The sequence below is a fragment of the Misgurnus anguillicaudatus genome, chromosome 10 (assembly GCF_027580225.2).
Source record: "Misgurnus anguillicaudatus chromosome 10, ASM2758022v2, whole genome shotgun sequence".
Lineage (NCBI taxonomy): Eukaryota > Metazoa > Chordata > Actinopteri > Cypriniformes > Cobitidae > Misgurnus > Misgurnus anguillicaudatus.
Genome location: NC_073346.2, coordinates 14,042,738 through 14,061,997, shown reverse-complemented (window position 1 = coordinate 14,061,997; position 19,260 = coordinate 14,042,738). Strand labels below are relative to the sequence as shown.

Here is a 19,260-nt window from a genome sequence, read left to right as displayed (position 1 = left end):
GTCAGTGAGTGACGTTAACTTTAAGGTTTAAATTAATGCGCGCGGGTTGCGACTGATGGTGACTGACTGGACTGTAGGAGAGGAACAAATGCCTGGGACAAATTGGGCAAAATATGGAAAGAAATATAACAAAGGCTGGGAGAAAAAGAATGGATTCAACCTGTCGTGTGGGACAACTCAAAAGCACTGTGCAGAGTATCAGTTAAGTGTGAAATACGTGCACACCATGTGGACCACATACAACATGATAGCACAGAGAAACATAAAAAAATGCAGCTCCGTTCTCCTCAATAAGGCTTACGGATGGGGGGGTTGAAAAGTCGCTTGTTTTTGGCTTGTTACTTATTTGTCTCGTGAGATCTGGCAACACTGGAAGTCAGGAGTGATGATGTTACTGCGTACCAAGATGTTTCCTTTAAGTCTGTATTAGCTTCATCAGAGAGATCGGAAGGTTGCCCCTCTGGAGCATAGACATTATATGCGTAGACGCATCATGACGCCTCAAAGCTGCCGTATTGGTTGGGTGTCCTCAGTCAACGGAGAGCGAGCAACTATGGCTGTATTTTGCGCAGCTTGCGGTTGCAATAACAGGTGCAGCATTGGTTTTTCCATTTCAAAAGTAAGATTGAACAATGTTCTCATCTCATCGTAACTAACGTTACTTACGTGTAACCAAACCGTGTAGAAATCTGGTCAAATTCAGGGAGCTATATTTATGGTAGTTGGGGATACACAGTAGAAATAATTGCGGGGTGGCACATTGGGGACCCATCCAAGATGGCGGCAAAGCTGATACATCAGCTTCAATAGGCAGCGTCTAGTCTCAGCCTCAGACGTCACGCCCACAGACTGTTGGCTGAGCGTCTAATGTTTTTCGTACACTTTTCTGGAAACCCTGTGAGAATGTCAAAGTCGTCTTTGATTGGTTGAAATAAACCGGATTTCCAGGAGACGCGAGTGTCACGATTAGTTTCGGTCCCTGGAAAACAAAGCTCTGACGTTCCATTAAGGAAGAGAATCAGTCGTGTTCACGTGGATAATAATGAGCAGTTATCATGATCAGCTAAACATTGGATTCTCAAAAATATGCAAAGTTCGCAGCATAGACTCTCTAAAAGACATCCAAGAGTTTTGCTTGAGGCAGTTAGTGGAGTCAAAAAGTTTGGTTCTCCTGAATTGCTTGTAGGTGTTGAAATGTGGAGAGATATGCTTCAAACAGATGTTTAACGGGAGCATCTCATTGGTGTGGCTGTTGATGAAGTGCATAACGTTGTTCTATGGTGAGTAATGTTGTTTATTTAGATGCTATTCGGTTGCGGCTGGTTATTTCAATAGCTGACTTGTTGCCAGCCGGCTCATTATTGTGAGGAGTCCGAAACGTGAAGCTAGACAAAACAAACTGTGATTGGTTGTTTGACATGTCAAACAGCTCGTGGGTGGGCTTTGACCAGAAAAAGCAGCGAAAAACACCAGACCTTCAGTATTGAAGGTCTGGCTACGCGAGACTAGGCAGCGTCAGTCTATGAGGTGTCTACGTATATAATGCCTATGCTCGGTCCTGCTAACAGTGTCCTGCTAACTTCCGGGGTTGGGCTACAAAAATACGTCATCCCTGTGGCACTCTGTTGCTATACATGATTTTAACTGTTTGAAAAGAAATGCAGAAAAATAAGATAAGCACGTAGTAAAGCAAAAAAATTGTAAAGCTCTATTCATGATTATATTTTAGCATTAAATGTACTACTGCAATTTTTTTAAATTTACTGCACTCTAAGAAATAATGTATTAATTTTAACACATTGTTTTGTGTTAAACTATTTAGCACATTATGTGTCATTTCATGTTGATTTTGTGTTCAAATAAATAAAAGGGACAACACAAGATGTGTTAAAACAACACAAAATGTGTTGTTTCAAAAATAACAGAGATGTGTTAAGTTAAGGACAACACATTAGATGTTATTTTAACACATTTGTTTTAAGAGTGTGTGTTAAAGAAAGACAGAAAAAATAGTAAATATTTTTAGATGTTCAATTACAGCTATTTACTTGCAGTCCCTAATGGTAAAAACTATTTTTATTAGTTAAATGTTACGCTTGATTAATTTTTTACTTTTGAGAGAAGTGGAATGTGCTCAAATTTGGGTATAAAACCATGAATTGACATTCCTCACTCCTGTTCATAACAGTTAAAGGTTAAGAACTCTCTGAAAAGATTGTGCATTAAAGCACTTCATGATGCTGGATGATCTTTAATACAAGTAGACAGGTGGTGGTCTTATAAATTGGTTAAGCACTGGACATACACACCTTCACAGTTTTTAAGCATATACTCTCATGTATCTATATAATGCAGACTAACATAATATAATGCACACATAGACCATATAGATCTTACATGTACCTCTATTTTGCATACAGCTGATACTAGTTAAGCATGTATCAAGTTACTGCTGTGTCACAATCATTACTGCATTTACATTGACGCTAAACATACATCATGAGTACATGTTTGATTTGGTTTATGCTCATCACTCTGAAAGCTTTACGTTCTACAGTCTATACACGTTTACATACCTTACACCCCATTATGCGAGTTTATGTACATTTATGCCTTTTTCTGTTTATATTTCCCCATATTTTTGTCTTTGCAGTTCTATTTGTGTCAATAAATGTAGGTTATGTATTTGGAACATGAAGCTAAAAGCAGCCCAGAATCACCACAGGGCTGTGCGCAAATGTGCATATCTGTATACAAGTGAGTCAGAATGCAGGTCTGTTTTTGTAAGCAGTGACCAACTGATCAAGCTGATATTTTTGCTTGGCACTGTGAATGAGGTCTTCAGAAATGCACATGTGAGAGATAAAATTTATTTTTTATTCTTACATACCTGGCTGCATGATTTTTTATTATATGATCCAGGTTTTCGTGCAAGTGATTTTTCTTCCTAAAAAGGGGACTATTTATTTGATGGACATGATTTTTGGAAGGGGCATTCGATATAGGGGGCTCTGGTTCATATCTTTGCCCTATTTGACAGTATATATTTTCAGCATGAAAAGATTGTATGAACTGCAGTCAAAGAGTACATGCAGCCATCAGCTCTAATGTCCAGTCTGATAATATACTGTGAACCTCCCTAGAAAGTATTAGGGTAGGCGGGTATCCATATTGTGTTTATGAAAACTATTTGGTTCCACACTTTTTCATATTCCAGTAAAGACAACTGACTGACACCACATAGTTACGGTAATGATTGACACATTGTCCACATCACAAGAGTGTACATTCATATGTGGAGACTTTGAACTTCTCTGTCAATACTATCATGCAGGGCTAAATGACTTCATGTGAATAAAGCTCTGTCTCTATTCATGAACAATAACAACTGCAGCTTTATATACACATTCCTATTAATTATATGAATTAATTATAATTCCTCATTAGCCTTGAATTATATAAATCTTTAGCAAATTGGTATGTCATTCACACACTTCTCAGAGAGTGAAAGACATGTCATGTATGTAGGACACAGTCAGGTGGGGGGACTCTAACTCTGTGCTCTGGTCAAGTGGGCTTTGCGTGATGGCTTCTGTGGAAACGCTAAAGCGGAGCTCTGTGGGGAGATATTTTCCATGCATGGTGTTTAAACCTCTGTCTGACCGAGACATTTTCTCTCAAATTTGCCTTTGCTGAGATCGAACAAGTCAAACCTCTTGCCATTTACTTTGACATTTGAATTTTTATGCTTTTATTATTTTAACAACATATTTAATTATAGATTTTTGTTTTATTTTATTGTATTTTTCAATAAAGTTAACTTTTTAATTAACAGAAACAAAAAAACAACAACTTTTAGCAGCTATTTATAAAATGAGGAATGATCCAGTGCAATCGAACACACATACTACTAATAAAATATATATATAACTTGTAATGCACTGTATGTTGTCTTGGATGAAAGTATCTGTCAAATGCATGCAAATTGCATAATTTTTTTGGCAGGGGTTAGGGTTTTTGGAAAAAGCAGCTTATTTGTGTTGTTCAGTCAGTCTAAAGCATTCTGTTTATTACGATCAATATGTTTATCTTAAAAACATAAGAAGATAAAATTAAAGAGCCTGAGGAAAGTAGATACAAAGCTTTTGTTAAAGGACAAGGAGTTTAGTAAAAGCCACCAATATTTATTGGTTAATACTTTAAGGATGTATTAAGGATGTATTTGTTAATGTTACTAAGCTAATATGAACTAGCAATGAATGATACTTCTAGCATTTATTAATCTTTTTTCATGTTAGTTTTAGCATTTACTAATACATTTTTTAAACATAAGTTGTAACTGTTAATATTAGTAAATGCACAATGAACATTAAAAAGATTAATGCTGATAAATTTCATTCCTTTTTTAACCTTTATTGTAATAATTCACAAAAATCCAATATTTCATTGATAAAAAATATTTGAAAGTGGGGGGAGAAATTGCATCATAAAAAAATGTTTTTCTCTACATGTTGGCCACAACCCCACCGCCCTTCATTTAATACACTTTGCTACCAGTGACCCATTTTTTGTTGATTTTGATGTTTGTTTTGAAGGAAGATTTAACCACGACCCATCATAAGATTTCCAGCAAGTCAGATTTTGACTTTTGACCATATATCTGGACCTTTGGTATAAAAAGAAGGTACACAACAATAAAGGTCCAGCTGTTTATTCATTATCAGAAAAAAGGTACAAAGCTGTACCTTTTTTGTCGCTGGTGTGGTACCCCAAGGTTCCGTTTTGTACCTTTACAGGTACTAAAAATAATACAATGTTGTATACAGTGTATTGGGTACATTATTGTACCTTAAGGATCAATTGTATACCTGTTTTGTACCCATAAAATGTAACTTGTACAAAAATTTTCTTAAGGTACAAAATAGGTCCTCAGGGTATAATACCCCAAAAGGTATTTCAGTGTGTTATGTACACATAAAAAAAGATTTTTATTCTTGACAGTGTTTAACTGCATGGATCACTTTTTAATCCCTGTGTGCAACAAAAGCCATCAAGTGTTCCTTTTCCGTTTCATATGGCTGCAAAACCCATGTTTAAAGATAGATACAGCATATAAATATGTTTTTTTAAGAGGTTTGTTTTTGCATGAGAGCAGTTCTTTATGTGTCCCAAATAACCTGTGGTGATGGAGGTGATTTTCTTTATTTTTTATGACCCCATGATCTGAAGTTCTCCAACTGTGATCCTTGAGAGTCTTTGCCCACTCAAATTATTTGACAAATTATTACAACAATATAGGCACATGTCCTCTTTCAGGCAGATTTGCAACATCTCCAGTCAATTAAAACGTCTCCCTTGTGAAAATATTTATAATTTTAACTCATTTCTAAATGCCACTTTCTATTTTGAGTAGCTCAACAATCTTTTGCTACACATCAGAATGTACTCTTTGGGTTTACCCATTGTGATGAATGATTGAGGGATTTGTGCTTTGTGTTACTTAATATTTATTCTCATGACTGGACAACATCATGTTTCTAGTTACCTTGGTGTGCTAATATCAGGGGTAATATACTTCAGAGTATTTTACTCAAATAAAAGTGTTGGGTGCTAATTGTGTTTATTAGAGAAATAGTATATTTCATAATTTAACCCCCCCCCCCTCCATTGTTTTCCTCGAAAGGAAAGAACAATATATATTTCTTTTGACAGCTTTCTTTGCTCATATTTACCAAGGGTGCCGATATTTTTGTCCACAACTGTAATTGTTAATTTCTGTTGAAACGGCTGAATACATTATAGTGAGTGGATACACTGACACAGTCGTCTCATGTGACTGCCACACATTACATAACACACCACTAAAGGATTACTGGCCTTATACCCATGTGTCCTTAGTATAACTGCCTTCCTCAACACTATTTATAAAAACACAACCATAATACTCTGTGGAATATAGAGTTACGTTAAATTATTAGTTTCTGAAAACGGTGTTATTTTAGGGACAACGCACTAAATGTCTTGTCCTTTCTAGACGCATATTTATGTTATTATTGGAACGACACATTTGTGTTAGTTTTAACACAATTTATGTTGTCGCTTTTATTTATTTTAATCAACACACAATGACGCATAATGTGTTAAAATGGCACATGCGTTCAATAGGACAAAACAAAATAATATGTTAATAATTAACACATCCTTTTTTTAGAGGTTAGTTTGTTACTTAGAGTGTAGTTTGTCGTTTAGAGTAAAAAAAACATTATTAAACTATAACACAAAACTATTGTTTATGCAATGTTCAAAAATTGCACATCTCATAAAATTTCGCAGCACACTGCACGCTCCCATTACAAACATTGCTCTCGTGCTTCCCGCGTCTGTTACATAATGATTGATGACATAACACGGTGCTGCCTCGGGACAGCTCAGGCTCGCCGCGCGCCCGGACACAGTCAGTGCGCGGGCACGCGCCAGAGGCCACTCGGTCAATTTATCCAACAAGTGCACGTTTTTCTCCTCACTCTCTCTGTCTTTGGGACCGGTCAGCAAATTTTATTTCTTTTGAAATGTCAGTCACGCATGTTAGTTACATTGAAAAGACTGCACGGGCGACGCGAGGAGCTTATTGACAAAAAGTTTATTTGTTTATTGACCAAACGCCGCAACTTCTGGAGAATTGGGAAAAATGGCGATGTGCTTGTTAAAACGTTTGCGGCGTCCTAGTCGTTAAAGCATAAGGTGTTATTATTTTACGTAGTTTTAATTACTTTCAGAGTACACGTTTGGTTATTTGATATGTTATTGGTGAGGTAAAACAGTAGTAAACAATAAGGTAAAGGGGTAGGGCGCGTGCTGGCGAAGAAATCTGACAGAAAGTAATGGAAAATGACGAACCCGAATCACCGGACCTGAGCCCTGCCAACACACAGGGTAGACGAGGTAAGGGTGTCATTCATTAACCCATTTTATAGTTACCTCAACGTTGCATTACTGCAAAATGTCAATCTCAGATTGGGTTGTGGTCTAGCCGTATGGGTGTGTATGTGTGTGTGTCACACACACACTTTAAAACATGGAACAAATACGCACACATCCAGTGATAGATATGAGAGCAGTAGACACCCTAAAAATACACCCCTTATGTGACAGAAGTGCCTGTGTGTGCCAACAGTCCCCCTGTGCCACGCGAGTTAGAAACCACAACCCCGTGACTTCTTCCTATGATCTATCAATGTACATTCACACCTGAATATAAATGTGCACACTGTGCTTGCAATAATATGAATAGATTTCATTTAAAAACTTTGATTTGTGACACATGTTACACTCTGTGCATGAGGGGAGTTGTCTTATGTTATTGTGTATACATAAATGTATGATGACTGTGATTGTATGTGAAAACGAGTTAATGACACACACCAAGATTTTGTTTTAAAAGTTGTGTTATAAATGTGTAATGGTAAAGTGATGTTAGGTGCTTAATAATGTTTAAAGTTCTTCACTAGTCATGTTTTTTTGCTTTTTAATGTCAATTAATTAAAAAAATACATTCATTTCATTTAGCCTTTAATTACGTGGTACTTAAATTATGCATCTAGTTCAAAAAGCATAAAAATGAACAATGTTAGCACTAATAAACATAATTTCAGAGATGGCAGTAAGGAGTTGGATATTTAATTTGTGAAGCAGCTGAAAAAACGAATAAACTCGTTGACGGTTACAGTATAAGATCATATCATCAGTTGTGTGCCAGACACAGTGAAATTGACTTGGTTAAAGAGCAGAGAGAAGTAAAGTGATACTCATTGGCCAAGAAAGACAGAGTATACCAACTTAACTGAAACAGAAGTCCCCTAAGGGTGTCTTGTTCACATATTGTGCAACCTAGTATGTCTTTTTATAGGGCCTAATTCAGCTGAGTATTGTTTTAATTAGAAACCGGTGTTATCTAATGTTGAACTTTTGACTGGTTCACTATTTCGTAATTCTTTGCAGAGATCAGTTTGTCCAGTGACCTTACACTGAAAGTTAACACAGCAGTAACTATGACGGTGTTAACCATTAACCATTTTCAAATGTAGTACAAGTTCATGCCAGAGGTGGTGTGTATGCAGGAATATGTGGCATTAGACAGGAAGGCGAGATATGGCATTGAAATGAATGACATTTACAATTTTATTTATACTATAAAAAGTATAAAAGATCGTCACAACTTCTGGTTGAAATATTGTATTCTGCAAATTCTGCAGTTTTAGTGTTTGTAACTCAAAGTAGATTGGATGTACACATTTTTGGTAATATCTGCTGGTTATTTACTAAAAAGGCGCAGAATTAAACAACACAGGCTTTAGTAAATGCCAACAGTCTTTATCGCCAAAATGATGGTGTGTGCTGGCGCAAGCTGTTAGTAAATGCTGTTGTAATCCTTTTTTAGATACAAATCTAATGATTTCGAGGGTTCAAATTTTTAAAAGGGCTTGATATCATGTTATACGTTTAGTGAAAAGTATGCATGATTCTGTTTTTGATTATTTATTAAAAAAAATATGACCCGTGTCAATCCCTTCTCCCCTTGTGCTCTCGTCTTATCAGCGTCTCTTCCTGCAGCTCTCTATCTGAAACATTTCTTCCACATGTTCTCTGCTTATCTGACACTCCTCTTTGCTCTGCTCCTATCCTCTTACTGTATCATGTAAACACAACACAGGCCTCCTTCGTTCCCTGTCTTTTAACCACCTTCACGTTATGCGCTATCAGCAGCTTTTCTTGAGCTCCCACTTGCACCTGTGCACAGGGAGCATGCTCTCATATCTTCTTTTATTTCAGTGAACACTCTGTTTAAAGGTGCACTGTGTGACTTTAAGGATGAGCTTTTGACAGAAATGCAATATAATATACATTACTATATTTTCAGTGGTGTATAAAGACCTTACATAATGAACTTTATTGTTTATATTACCTTAGATCAGTGCTTCTCAAATAGTGGGGCGGGACCCCCAGGGGGGCCTCGAAGCGACTCCAGGGGGGGCGCGTGAGACCCCGAGGAAAAAACTTTTTCAGGAAGTGATTTTTTTGCACCGTCACTTAAAGACATTACACCCCAAACACGCTGATAAGCCGCTTGAGTTTTTTATTATTATTTATTGATTATATTTCATTTAATTTTTCAGTATCAAATGGTCAAAAAATATACTGTAAATAAGGATTGATTGATGTATTTTAAGTCTTTTCTGTTACAGACTTAAAAACAATGTTAATAAAGTTATTCTTTGTTGTAAGTTTTTTTTAAGATATTTCTTTTTTTGTGTTTTCTTTAATGTTAATAAGGATACAATGCTTTGCAGATGTGTCATTTTATAGACAAATTATACTATTTACAGTCGCGGCGGAGAGTTGGGGGGGCGCGCAATGTTTACTTCTTCCTAGGGGGGGCGTGACAGAAAATAATTGAGAAGCACTGCCTTAGATTAAGCCGTTTTTATATACATACACCACTAGGTCGCCATTTGGCACTGCCATACTTCTACAGTAGCCCTAAATGGACAAACTGCTCTACAGAGCATGTTTCGTCAATATGTAGTCTTAAGGGCGATTTATAGTCGTGCGTAGGTCCTGCGGCGTGGCAGCGACGGCGTAGGTTCCGCGTCGGTTTTCATTTATACTTGTGCGTCGCCGTCCGCGTCGACTTGCAAACACACGCGAAACCGCTGGTTGGCAGTAATCACGCGTGTAACCACAGAAGCAGCAGAAGTCGTCACAGAAGAAGAAGCTAAGCAAGTAAACCCACAAACGAAGAAGAAATGGCAACTTGTTGTGTATAATTTGAGAAGACCAGCAATGATGGAAGTAAATAAACAGTGACTTATGCTTCAGTTTGAGTTAAATCACTCCTCAGCTTGGCTCATCTTTGTTTTCACAGTCTCAAACGGAAATACCTATGACGCAGTTTTTTTACCTGACGGGAGGGGTTCTGGTGGACCAATCACAGTGCTTACGGTCCGCGTAGAGCCGACGCGCTGTTAGAAATTTTGTGAGGTGCGCGTCAGGCTACGCAGAGCTACGCACAGGCTACGGATAGCCTACGCCGTAGCTACGCCGTAGGACCTACGCACGACTATAAATCGCCCTTTAGTCGACGACATGTTTGTCTTGTGGTGGCTACCGTAGCTTCTCAACGCATTTCGAAAGGGAGGGGGTGAGCGGTGGACTGAGCTATTGGTTGCATTTTTTTATTTTACCGCTAGATTCCACAAAAAATTTTTCACATCACCTTTAAAGGGATCATTTACTCAACAATGAAAATTCTGTAATCATTTGCTCACCCTAATGTTGTTACAAACCTGTATTTCTTTGTTCTGATGAACACAAAGGAAGATATTTTGAGAAATTTTTGTAACCAAACTGTTTTTGAGCACCACTGACTTCCATAGTATTTATTCCTACAATGGAAGTCAATGGTGCTTCTGTTTACTGCTTTACTGCTGTATACTTTACTGTATAAAGTTTATCATCCAAACATGCGGTAAAGTCTTTAAATCTGATCAAACTTTACGCTTTGTTTGTTATGGTTTGAACTGCTCGTCTGTTCATGTCAATAGCCGGTACCCGCCTGTGAGCGCATTAAAGATAATGAAGTCAGCCAGGAAAAACGGTACTCTCTTTACTTCAATGCAGATTATATAAACAGGCAATATTTGTTTTCGATTATAATTAGCTTGTTTAAAAGTAGACATTTCAGGCTTTCTTTGGATATGTGTATCATGCTTGTGTGACAAGTAGTCGCTGAGTTTCAACTGATTTTTGTAACGTGTTTTGAGAGACAGCTGGAGGAGACAGAAATGTCTGAATGCGCACCCTGTTTATTTTCTTTATTTGACAAAAACACAAGGATCTCTTGTTATTGTGAATGTACACTAATTAAAGAAGACCCTTCACAGTTTCCAATGATGTCAAACAAGTAAGTGTATGATTATTAATGATGGGATATTTTAAAGGTATAGCGGAAGATTTTCCCGAATTATTTATCAGAACCGCCCCTCCACATTTTTTAAACAATGCACACGCGCAACCCTCTACCTCCTCCTGAGAGGGAATGCCTGTTAGCGTTAGCACGCGACAGAGAGAGAGAGAGCATGCAGGAGCCTAGTTCTTCTCTTCGCTCTGTTTACAAGTTGCTGTCAGCATGTTTACCGTGTATGTGCGGTTCCTGACTTGTGCCAGGGCTAGCATCGCTAATCAACTTTTACTAGCAGTGATTTTAAATGGATTTCTCCAAATAGCATGACAAAATGTACCTTTCCAGTAGAAACTTCGCGTGGGAAGCCCAACCTGTCCCTATTACCTCACACCAGCGGCCAGCGTGTGAAATGGTTTCCCATAAACACTCTGGTCTTGTTTCTTTCTTCATAGTCCTTTCTCTACTTGTCATACAATTCGTAGACACTTTTTCTCTTGCGACCCTTGAAAAAAAACACAGTGAGAACGCGAACTTCAATGAATGGCTGAAACCGTAGCACAACACACATATACACACGTGAAAGTGGGCATGTGCAGAACGCGAACCTAGGGACGAGCACGTACGACGGTTATACGTCAACATATCATCAGAATGATTGACATCTGGGATGACCAATAATATAGATGATCCACCGGGAAAACGAAAATCTTCCGCTATACCTTTAAGTTGATTCTGCTATGATAAGGAGAAAACACGTCAAAACGCGGCGCCGCGTTTTTGGACCCCTGGGGGTTAAACATCTTCCTTTCTGTTTAGCAGAACATAATCTCAATAATATTCACTTTTAGACTGCTTATTGTCTATGTTTGGCTGTTCTCGGCTTCATAATTGTCACAATTGTGGTTGTAAAGATTACCTGGTCAGAAAGCAAAACACTCAAACCTTCATGAGTAGAATTGTGTGTGAAACTGTTGTTATTGAGATTGTTGCACATCTTAATTTGATTATTTTCTATACATCATTTCCAAAATTTTCCATCCCTGAACACAGAAATCCCACTCACACTCTTTTGATGTCTACATCTTAGATGGCTCTTTGATATAAACCCCAAGACTCATAATGTACTCTCACAAATCTCTTTGTTTTTCCTCGTGTTTCTCTCAGTTTCTGTCTTTCTTGCTCTGTCTCTCTGTCTCTCATTTTCTTTAACCCTCAAATCCCCGAGCCAGAAATAAATACCTCTGTGTGTGGTAATAACAGATTTAATCTGGATTAAGACAGGATTAGTGTTAAGTGAGCGTCTTTGGATTCTGATCTATTTCCAGAAGCCGTTTGGCTAATTTGAGATTTAGGAGCTCACCTCCACTACCCCACTGGGTGGATCACCACAAACCTCTCCTACATTCACACACATTACAGCACTTTGTATCATTTTCTTACCAAGCAAATGTGTGAATATAGTGTTTATGAAGGCACAGTGTGACATTTGGTTTGACAAACATGGGGGAGATTTTATTCAGGTGGGAGGTGAGAAAGATCATTAAAGACTCGGGGAAGAGATGATTGAGTGGCATAAAGAAACCACAAAGTAATGAAACACTTAATGACAATATGGAATGAGTTACCGTATAGTGGTTAATGAATCTACATAGATGAGCTGAAAGCAAATTGTGAGACTTGTGTAATAATGTCGGTGGTTGCCAAGTGAAAACTGAAATGCGTCTACCCTTTATGAAACCAGACTTGTTTTTTTTTCTCTCATTTACCTTTATACATGTACTGTATATTCAAATCTAATTGACTTGAAAGCACTTTTGAGTATAGCGAGTATCTCAAGATGGGTTGAGGGTGGGTTGTTGGTTTGTTAGATAGTTGTTGACATTTATTGTAGCAGGTTATGTATAAAAAAGACGACCATTGACACCTTGTCTTTCAGGTTGCCAATGGCAGTTTATTACTGATTACTCAGTTTTGGTTACCAGCACTGAATCTTGTGAATACCTGGATTGGAGACCTCCTAAGAAAACTAAGTTTGACTAATCGGATAAAAACTTAAATGTTTACTCAATTAGATTTTTCATAAGGCACTAAATTGGGGTATTCACGTGTAGAAGTGTACTTTTAAAAGTATAAAAGCCACACACTACTAAAGAGTTTACTAATATAATCTTTTTGATTTTCATATCCTTAAATAAAACATTTTCATATATCATATATATTCGTATATAATTATTTTATTAGAATACAACCAGAAAATACAGGAAATGTGTATGTAGTATTAAAAACTGTATAAAGTGTAAAGTGAAGTGTGAAGAATTTATGGTAAACTCCCCTTCCATCTGAGCAATAGCAGGAAATTGCAGGATCTCTTAAACATAAATAAAATTAAATCCTAATTTATAATTTTAAAGAAATTAGTCTTTTTAACTCTTGAGCTTTTTTGAGCAGAATGATGTGTTTCGTGCCAAGAGCGCTCACACTAAATACTGACCGATACCTGAAGAAGACATTTAGTTCTGAAAATTGTTTTGTTTTTTATTTTGTGTACATATTTTCTCAATTTTTGTGTGTATCTTAAAAAAGAGTAAAAAATAAATATGCATAGACATTAAAACTTTGCTAAAACAACAAAGCTGGTAGTGGTTGCCTGAGACTTTTGCAACGTACTGTACATGCGTTGTTACAGTAATAAAAACATGGTTTTCCCCCTTCCTTAAAAAAGATGCTTAGTTTGATGCAACAACAATTAAACAAATACAAACTCACTTATATTCGCTGACAGCAAATATTTTTATTGATTAGTTGTTGGTAACAACCCATGCAATCCACATATTCAAAGAAATCAAATCATTGGATTAAGTTAGGTATAATGATGCAAAATGACACAGGGAAAAGGTATTGATTACGGTTACGGAAATGTATGTAATACTTTGTACAAAAAACTTTGTTTGTAATGATATCTTTAAGATGCCTCCTGTATGGAGAAACTAGTTGCATGCATTGCTCAGGTGTGATTTTGACACTTTTATTCTTCCACACAAACAATCTTCAAATCTTGAAGGTTCTGTGGGCTTCTATCTTCAGTTGTTTACATAGATTTTCAATTCGATTTTCAAGTCAGGTCATTAAGCAGCTTTATTTTCTTTCACTAAAACCAATTGAGAGTTTACCTGGCTGTGTTGTTTGGGTTAGGGTTTACCCATCATGAGATGTTTCTTGCATGACACCTTGGTAACGAGACATTGTTTTATAGGCCATCCATCAGTTGGGACTGAACCAGCTGTTATTATTTGCACTGACAAGGGCAGGATTGCTTTCTTATTACTGACTGTCTTGGCTTTCCATGCCTTTTTGCACCTCCTTTTCTTCAGGTGTCCAATACTTTTGCCTGTGTCATTTTACATGATTACTTCATTTATGGACATCTGTGGTTTGATTTCTTTGCATGCGTGAAGTTGTTACCAACATCTGGTAAAAATTTCATGTCAGTACCACATTTTAAAGTATATTTATTCAAATAAAAAATGGTGATGTGTTCAATGCTTATTATATATAATGTTATGATATGAATATATAATTGCAGGTACATTTGATGTCAGAAGTCGTTATTTTTTTCCTTTTTGCAAATTGTGGTATTTTAAATTATTTGAATAATTTGGTACTCATTGTCATAGATCACAACCCCATAACATTATAATGTTTTTTTGTGTTTCTCGTATGACTCTTAGTTCTGTTACATACTGTCAACACTGTTACTCTACCTTAGTAATAGAGTAGCTGACACTGACTGATTCAGACAACAGGAAATCATGGTTTTCGGCTATACAAGAAACTTTTGAAAATATTATATTGTTATGGCCTGTAACATCTTGTGATCCATGACAATGAGTAGCACATTTTTAAAATAACTAAAAATATAACCCTTTGAAAAAAGCATAAAAATGGTCTTTGAATGGCTGTTTGCTCGAGTAACTGTGCTACTCGGCCGGACTAGCAGAGATTAGGGCTTGGCTGTGTTATCCAACTGCATTTAGATCTGTTACCGTGGTGCCTTATATCACCCTTATATCTTGGGTAGCACAGTTAATCTTTTAATCTGTGTCACTAAAAGACAATCTCTGCTGCTCTTTATCATCCACATAAAAAAGTTTCAATCCATGTTTGGGTAAAATAGGGATGTTTTTTTTTAATCTTTAATCTAAAATATGTCCATATATGACCCAACCATACCTAGCATTTTGGGTTGAAATAACCTTACATACTAAGCTTATAGGTGAATTCAAACCCAACCGTTGGGTTCGTCCATATTTTACCCAACAACACAGCATTTTTTCACGTGCATGGGCACAAATATAAACAGCGTTTTCATGCATTTTGCGTTTTCTTTCAAGCAGAATCAAGCGTACCATCGGCCGGAAAACAGCACTGGTCATTTTTTTGTGCTATTAGGCAAACCGTGAGATGGAGTTGTGAAATGTGTCGCTTTGAGAGCCTTTGTTTCCGAGTACGCCTGCAAGTCGCCACGCACCTATTTGTGTGTGTTCCGCTACATAAGCAAAAGCGACTTTTTTTCGAGAAGCCACAAAGCCCTTCAAAGAGGGAGAGAGAGTGAGAGAGAGACAGATGGAGAGAGAGACAGACAGAGAAAGTAAAAAAGTAAGAGGCCAAATGTTCTTCCCAGAGATCGCTATCTTACCTGCGCTGTGTCTTCAGACCGACACACTTCTAAAAATACCCATCGGAAACGACCAACACAGCATCAAATCTGAACTTTCTCAAAGTGTGGTCAAACGTCAGACAACGGAGATTTAGTGTGTGGGCTGTCAGGGGGGTTGGGGTTTTATCATTGAACTGTGAATTATAATGCGTGTTTGTGCTGTCATGCCCATGATGGCATGTGTTGGTGGATACGCACATGCATGCTTTATAGTTTGTGTTGTTTAGTATGTGTAGGTGTGTGAATCACGCAAACTGACTGTTGCTCCTCTATATTGTAGGAACTCCAGGGCCTAAGAAATCCCATTTGAGTAAGTACCCAACGAACCATCCATCACACATACACACGGACTGGCTGTATGTTTACTCAGAAAGCTGTTTGTGTTGTGTAATAAAGCACAATAGCTGTTTCAGCTTTTTAACAGTGGTGTGTGTTTGCATGCTTTGAGAAGTTGCATGTTTTAACCCTATGCACCTTTTTGCATATCGGAGAACCCTTGTATTGTGGTTAAAGAGGGGGGCATGTATCAGTGTAGCAAAGCGGTGCATAATTACACCTGCACCAATACACACACATAACGCACCTGTATCCACATATATTTTTACTTCAGCCACAAAACCTGTAAGTTTAAATGTGAGCTAAACCATGGGCGCTTGCTACCATAGACATACACACAGGTGTGCAAAGCGATGGGTGTGTGCTCCATCTGAATCAAGATAAGATCTGTAAGTATTTTTGTAAAAAGACACTGTTTAAGACTTTGTGTTCGATACAACTATGCTGCATTGTGCATCTTGTTGTCTCTCTTCCCATTTGTTTAATGCAAGCTACTGTGAGAACGCAGAGAAGGAAACAATGCATTTCATGAGACAGATTGTAGGTGGATTTGAGCAAAGTTGGACCATGATTCATAATGACAAGCAATAACAAGACTTGGCCGTACGCTGCGGCAACGATATCACATGACGATCTTAACCAAGTTGTTTATACCATTACGCCCTCACCCTCCTATCAGACCACTATCACATCCTCTCTGTACAACACCTTAAATAAAAGCTAAAAGAAAGGTCAGTACTTTACATGAGCAGCTAAGTTCACATTTTGTATACATTAATACAGTAAGGTTACATATTGTATCATCCTAATCATGGAGATCCAAGAAATGTTACATTTAATCACTTAGCAAACGCTCTTTTCCAAAGCAATACGACTATAACAAACAATGCACATAAAACTGTGAAATTGTGATTTTGAGAGAGATAAGCTGCTCACTGCTGAAAAGGAAAGAGAAAGTAGAGTCCACCTATAGACAGACATAGAAACAGCACATAAAGTTCTGTAGAAGAGACGAGAGAGAGAGAGAGAGAGAGAGAGAGAGAGAGAGAGAGAGGTGTACCTGACTACAGTTAGTTACTCTGAAAGGGACAGGCCCTCTCCTGCTGTATCACTCACAGATAGAGGCAACACAAATGCTCTCTCTGTCACACATCGACAGAAAACCACCTAATCTCGCTGTCATCTCCCACACGACGACTTTATCATCTGTTTAAAGAAGCAGTCTCATTGACAGGGCAACACAGAACTGTCAACCATAATAAGTGAATTAGTCGTATATCTACACGTGAGACAGACAGCAGTTCATACATGCTGTGAAGATGATGCGAGGTAGGCATTTGTGTTTTGTGTCTGTAAACATGGCCTAGTGTGTATTTGTATCAGTGTGTATATGTGGGTGTGTGAAACACACTTGTTTACATGACATTCGACTAGCATTTTTTATATAGAAATTTTTTTTGCACAATGGCTAAATACTTTCCTTCCATGCTGCTTTACATTTTTCACTCGTCAAATTTTGCCGTGCCATTAAGCAATTAACTAGACGGCATCAGTCGACTTTCTTCGTAGTTTCGTTCCTATTGTAGTTTTGGGTGTTTACGCGTGTTCGCTGCCATGTGAGCTGCATTGTCTCTTAACGTCCAAGACTTTGGTAGGCCTTTAACCACTTTGAATCAGGGATTGATGGGCATCTTTCAGGATGGGGTGGGAGGAAATTTTTATATGTATGCTCGCTTTGATTTTGGCTTTAGCATTTTGTTTATCATTTGTATTTCTCAAAATGTCTTGGGCTTTAAGCATGCATTGGCCTAATTGAAAATAGATGTTATCCAAAACCAGCGTGGGTGTACAGCTTTCTTATTTTTTGTTAGAGAGGTGTATGAAATTGCTTAAAATGATTAATTTGGTCTGCCGATTAATTCTTCAAACCCCATAACACCGGAACTGTAGCTTTTCAGGATTTTTATTTTTCGAAGTTCTTTGATCTAATTTTAATGACTTTGAGAGTAGCTTGTAGTCTGAAAGCATTGGAGAGGTGGGTGTGTGACTGTACGCTTTCTCACTGATTTTTGTAATAAGGATTTTCACACATTCAAGGTATGCCACACGAAAAAACATTATTGTGTAAAAGCATTAATTTTGAATCAAATTTTGATTCGATATGAAATACTGAATAGTAACGTAATTGATTAAGGAACATTTTTATTGTAATTTGCAATCTTGATCTAGATTCAACTCATGTACGTAGTTTGAGGCTGTACGATAAATTACAGTTTTGCATGACTTTTCTGTGCATGCAAGAATGTTCGTAACTTCTTTAGCTTAAATAACTTAGGAACAGTTTCCCAGACAGGGCTTAAGCCTAGTCCCAAACTAACTTTATGGTCAAAAACAACTTGCTCTGACATATCCTAAAATATATCAGTACGAGTGTCTCAAGATGCACACCAGTAGTGTTTATTTATAAATTATGCTTTTAAAAATGACTAAAATATCCTAATTTAACTAAACTGTAGTCCTGTATGATGTTATTTAATTTTTACCCACTTGAAAAAAGTATATGTAGAATAAATATCAATTTTGCATTATTTATATTTGCTTATTAGAAAATATAATCCTTTTATGCCCACTCGTAGAAATAGATAGAATTAACAATGCAAATAGTGAGAGTTAATCTAGATAAGATTGATGGTCTTCTTTTGCCCAATATTTGCAAAGCCACAATATTGTCGAATGGCTAGATTTATTGATTATTAGTTTATCTTATGTTTTGTGGCTATCCTGATCAGAACCACAGGTGGAGATATGATGAAAAGAGCACAGATAAATGGTGTATTACATGCAAGATTATTAACTAACCTTTCAAGATAAGGGCTCGCTTTCAGTAACTCTCTTGATACACAGTTTTCTGTTTCGAGTCAGTGTGTTTTTCACAAAGCCCACAAAACAGAAATAACAAAACGCAAGAAATGTTTCAAGTAAGGTGATCTGCCAGCAAGCATTTTTGTTGATTTTATCACGACACCCAGCAACAAAAGCGAGACCCCAACAAGAATCAGATGACGTTCGTTTGCGAGACTTGTGGTAATGGGCATTATTCAGAAATGACTCTCAATAAGACGTTTTTGTACAATCCCCTAAAACAGAACTTTCCACAGCAGCCCACATAATGTATGTGGTTAAATATCTGCTCGTCAAATTGCTACAATTTACGCAGCACCTGCTAAAGACGGCTATGCCTTTCAAT

At 37.3% G+C, this 19,260-nt stretch overlaps 1 protein-coding gene across 3 annotated transcripts in view; it reads left to right on the top strand.

The window, feature by feature from the left end:
- The first annotated feature begins 6,428 nt into the window (after nt 1–6,428).
- rorc (RAR-related orphan receptor C) overlaps nt 6,429–19,260 on the top strand; it is a 32,190-nt gene continuing 19,358 nt past the window's right edge. The window contains exons 1-2 of one of the 3 annotated variants that reach the window (XM_073871916.1): nt 6,430–6,942; nt 15,958–15,987. In XM_073871916.1, coding sequence (XP_073728017.1) covers nt 6,882–6,942; nt 15,958–15,987 — 91 coding nt within the window. In that variant the 5' untranslated portion in view covers nt 6,430–6,881. Of the gene's footprint in view, nt 6,943–15,957; nt 15,988–17,122; nt 17,343–19,260 lie in introns of those variants that run through there. The other 2 variants (XM_073871917.1, XM_073871918.1) reach the window with 2 other exon arrangements.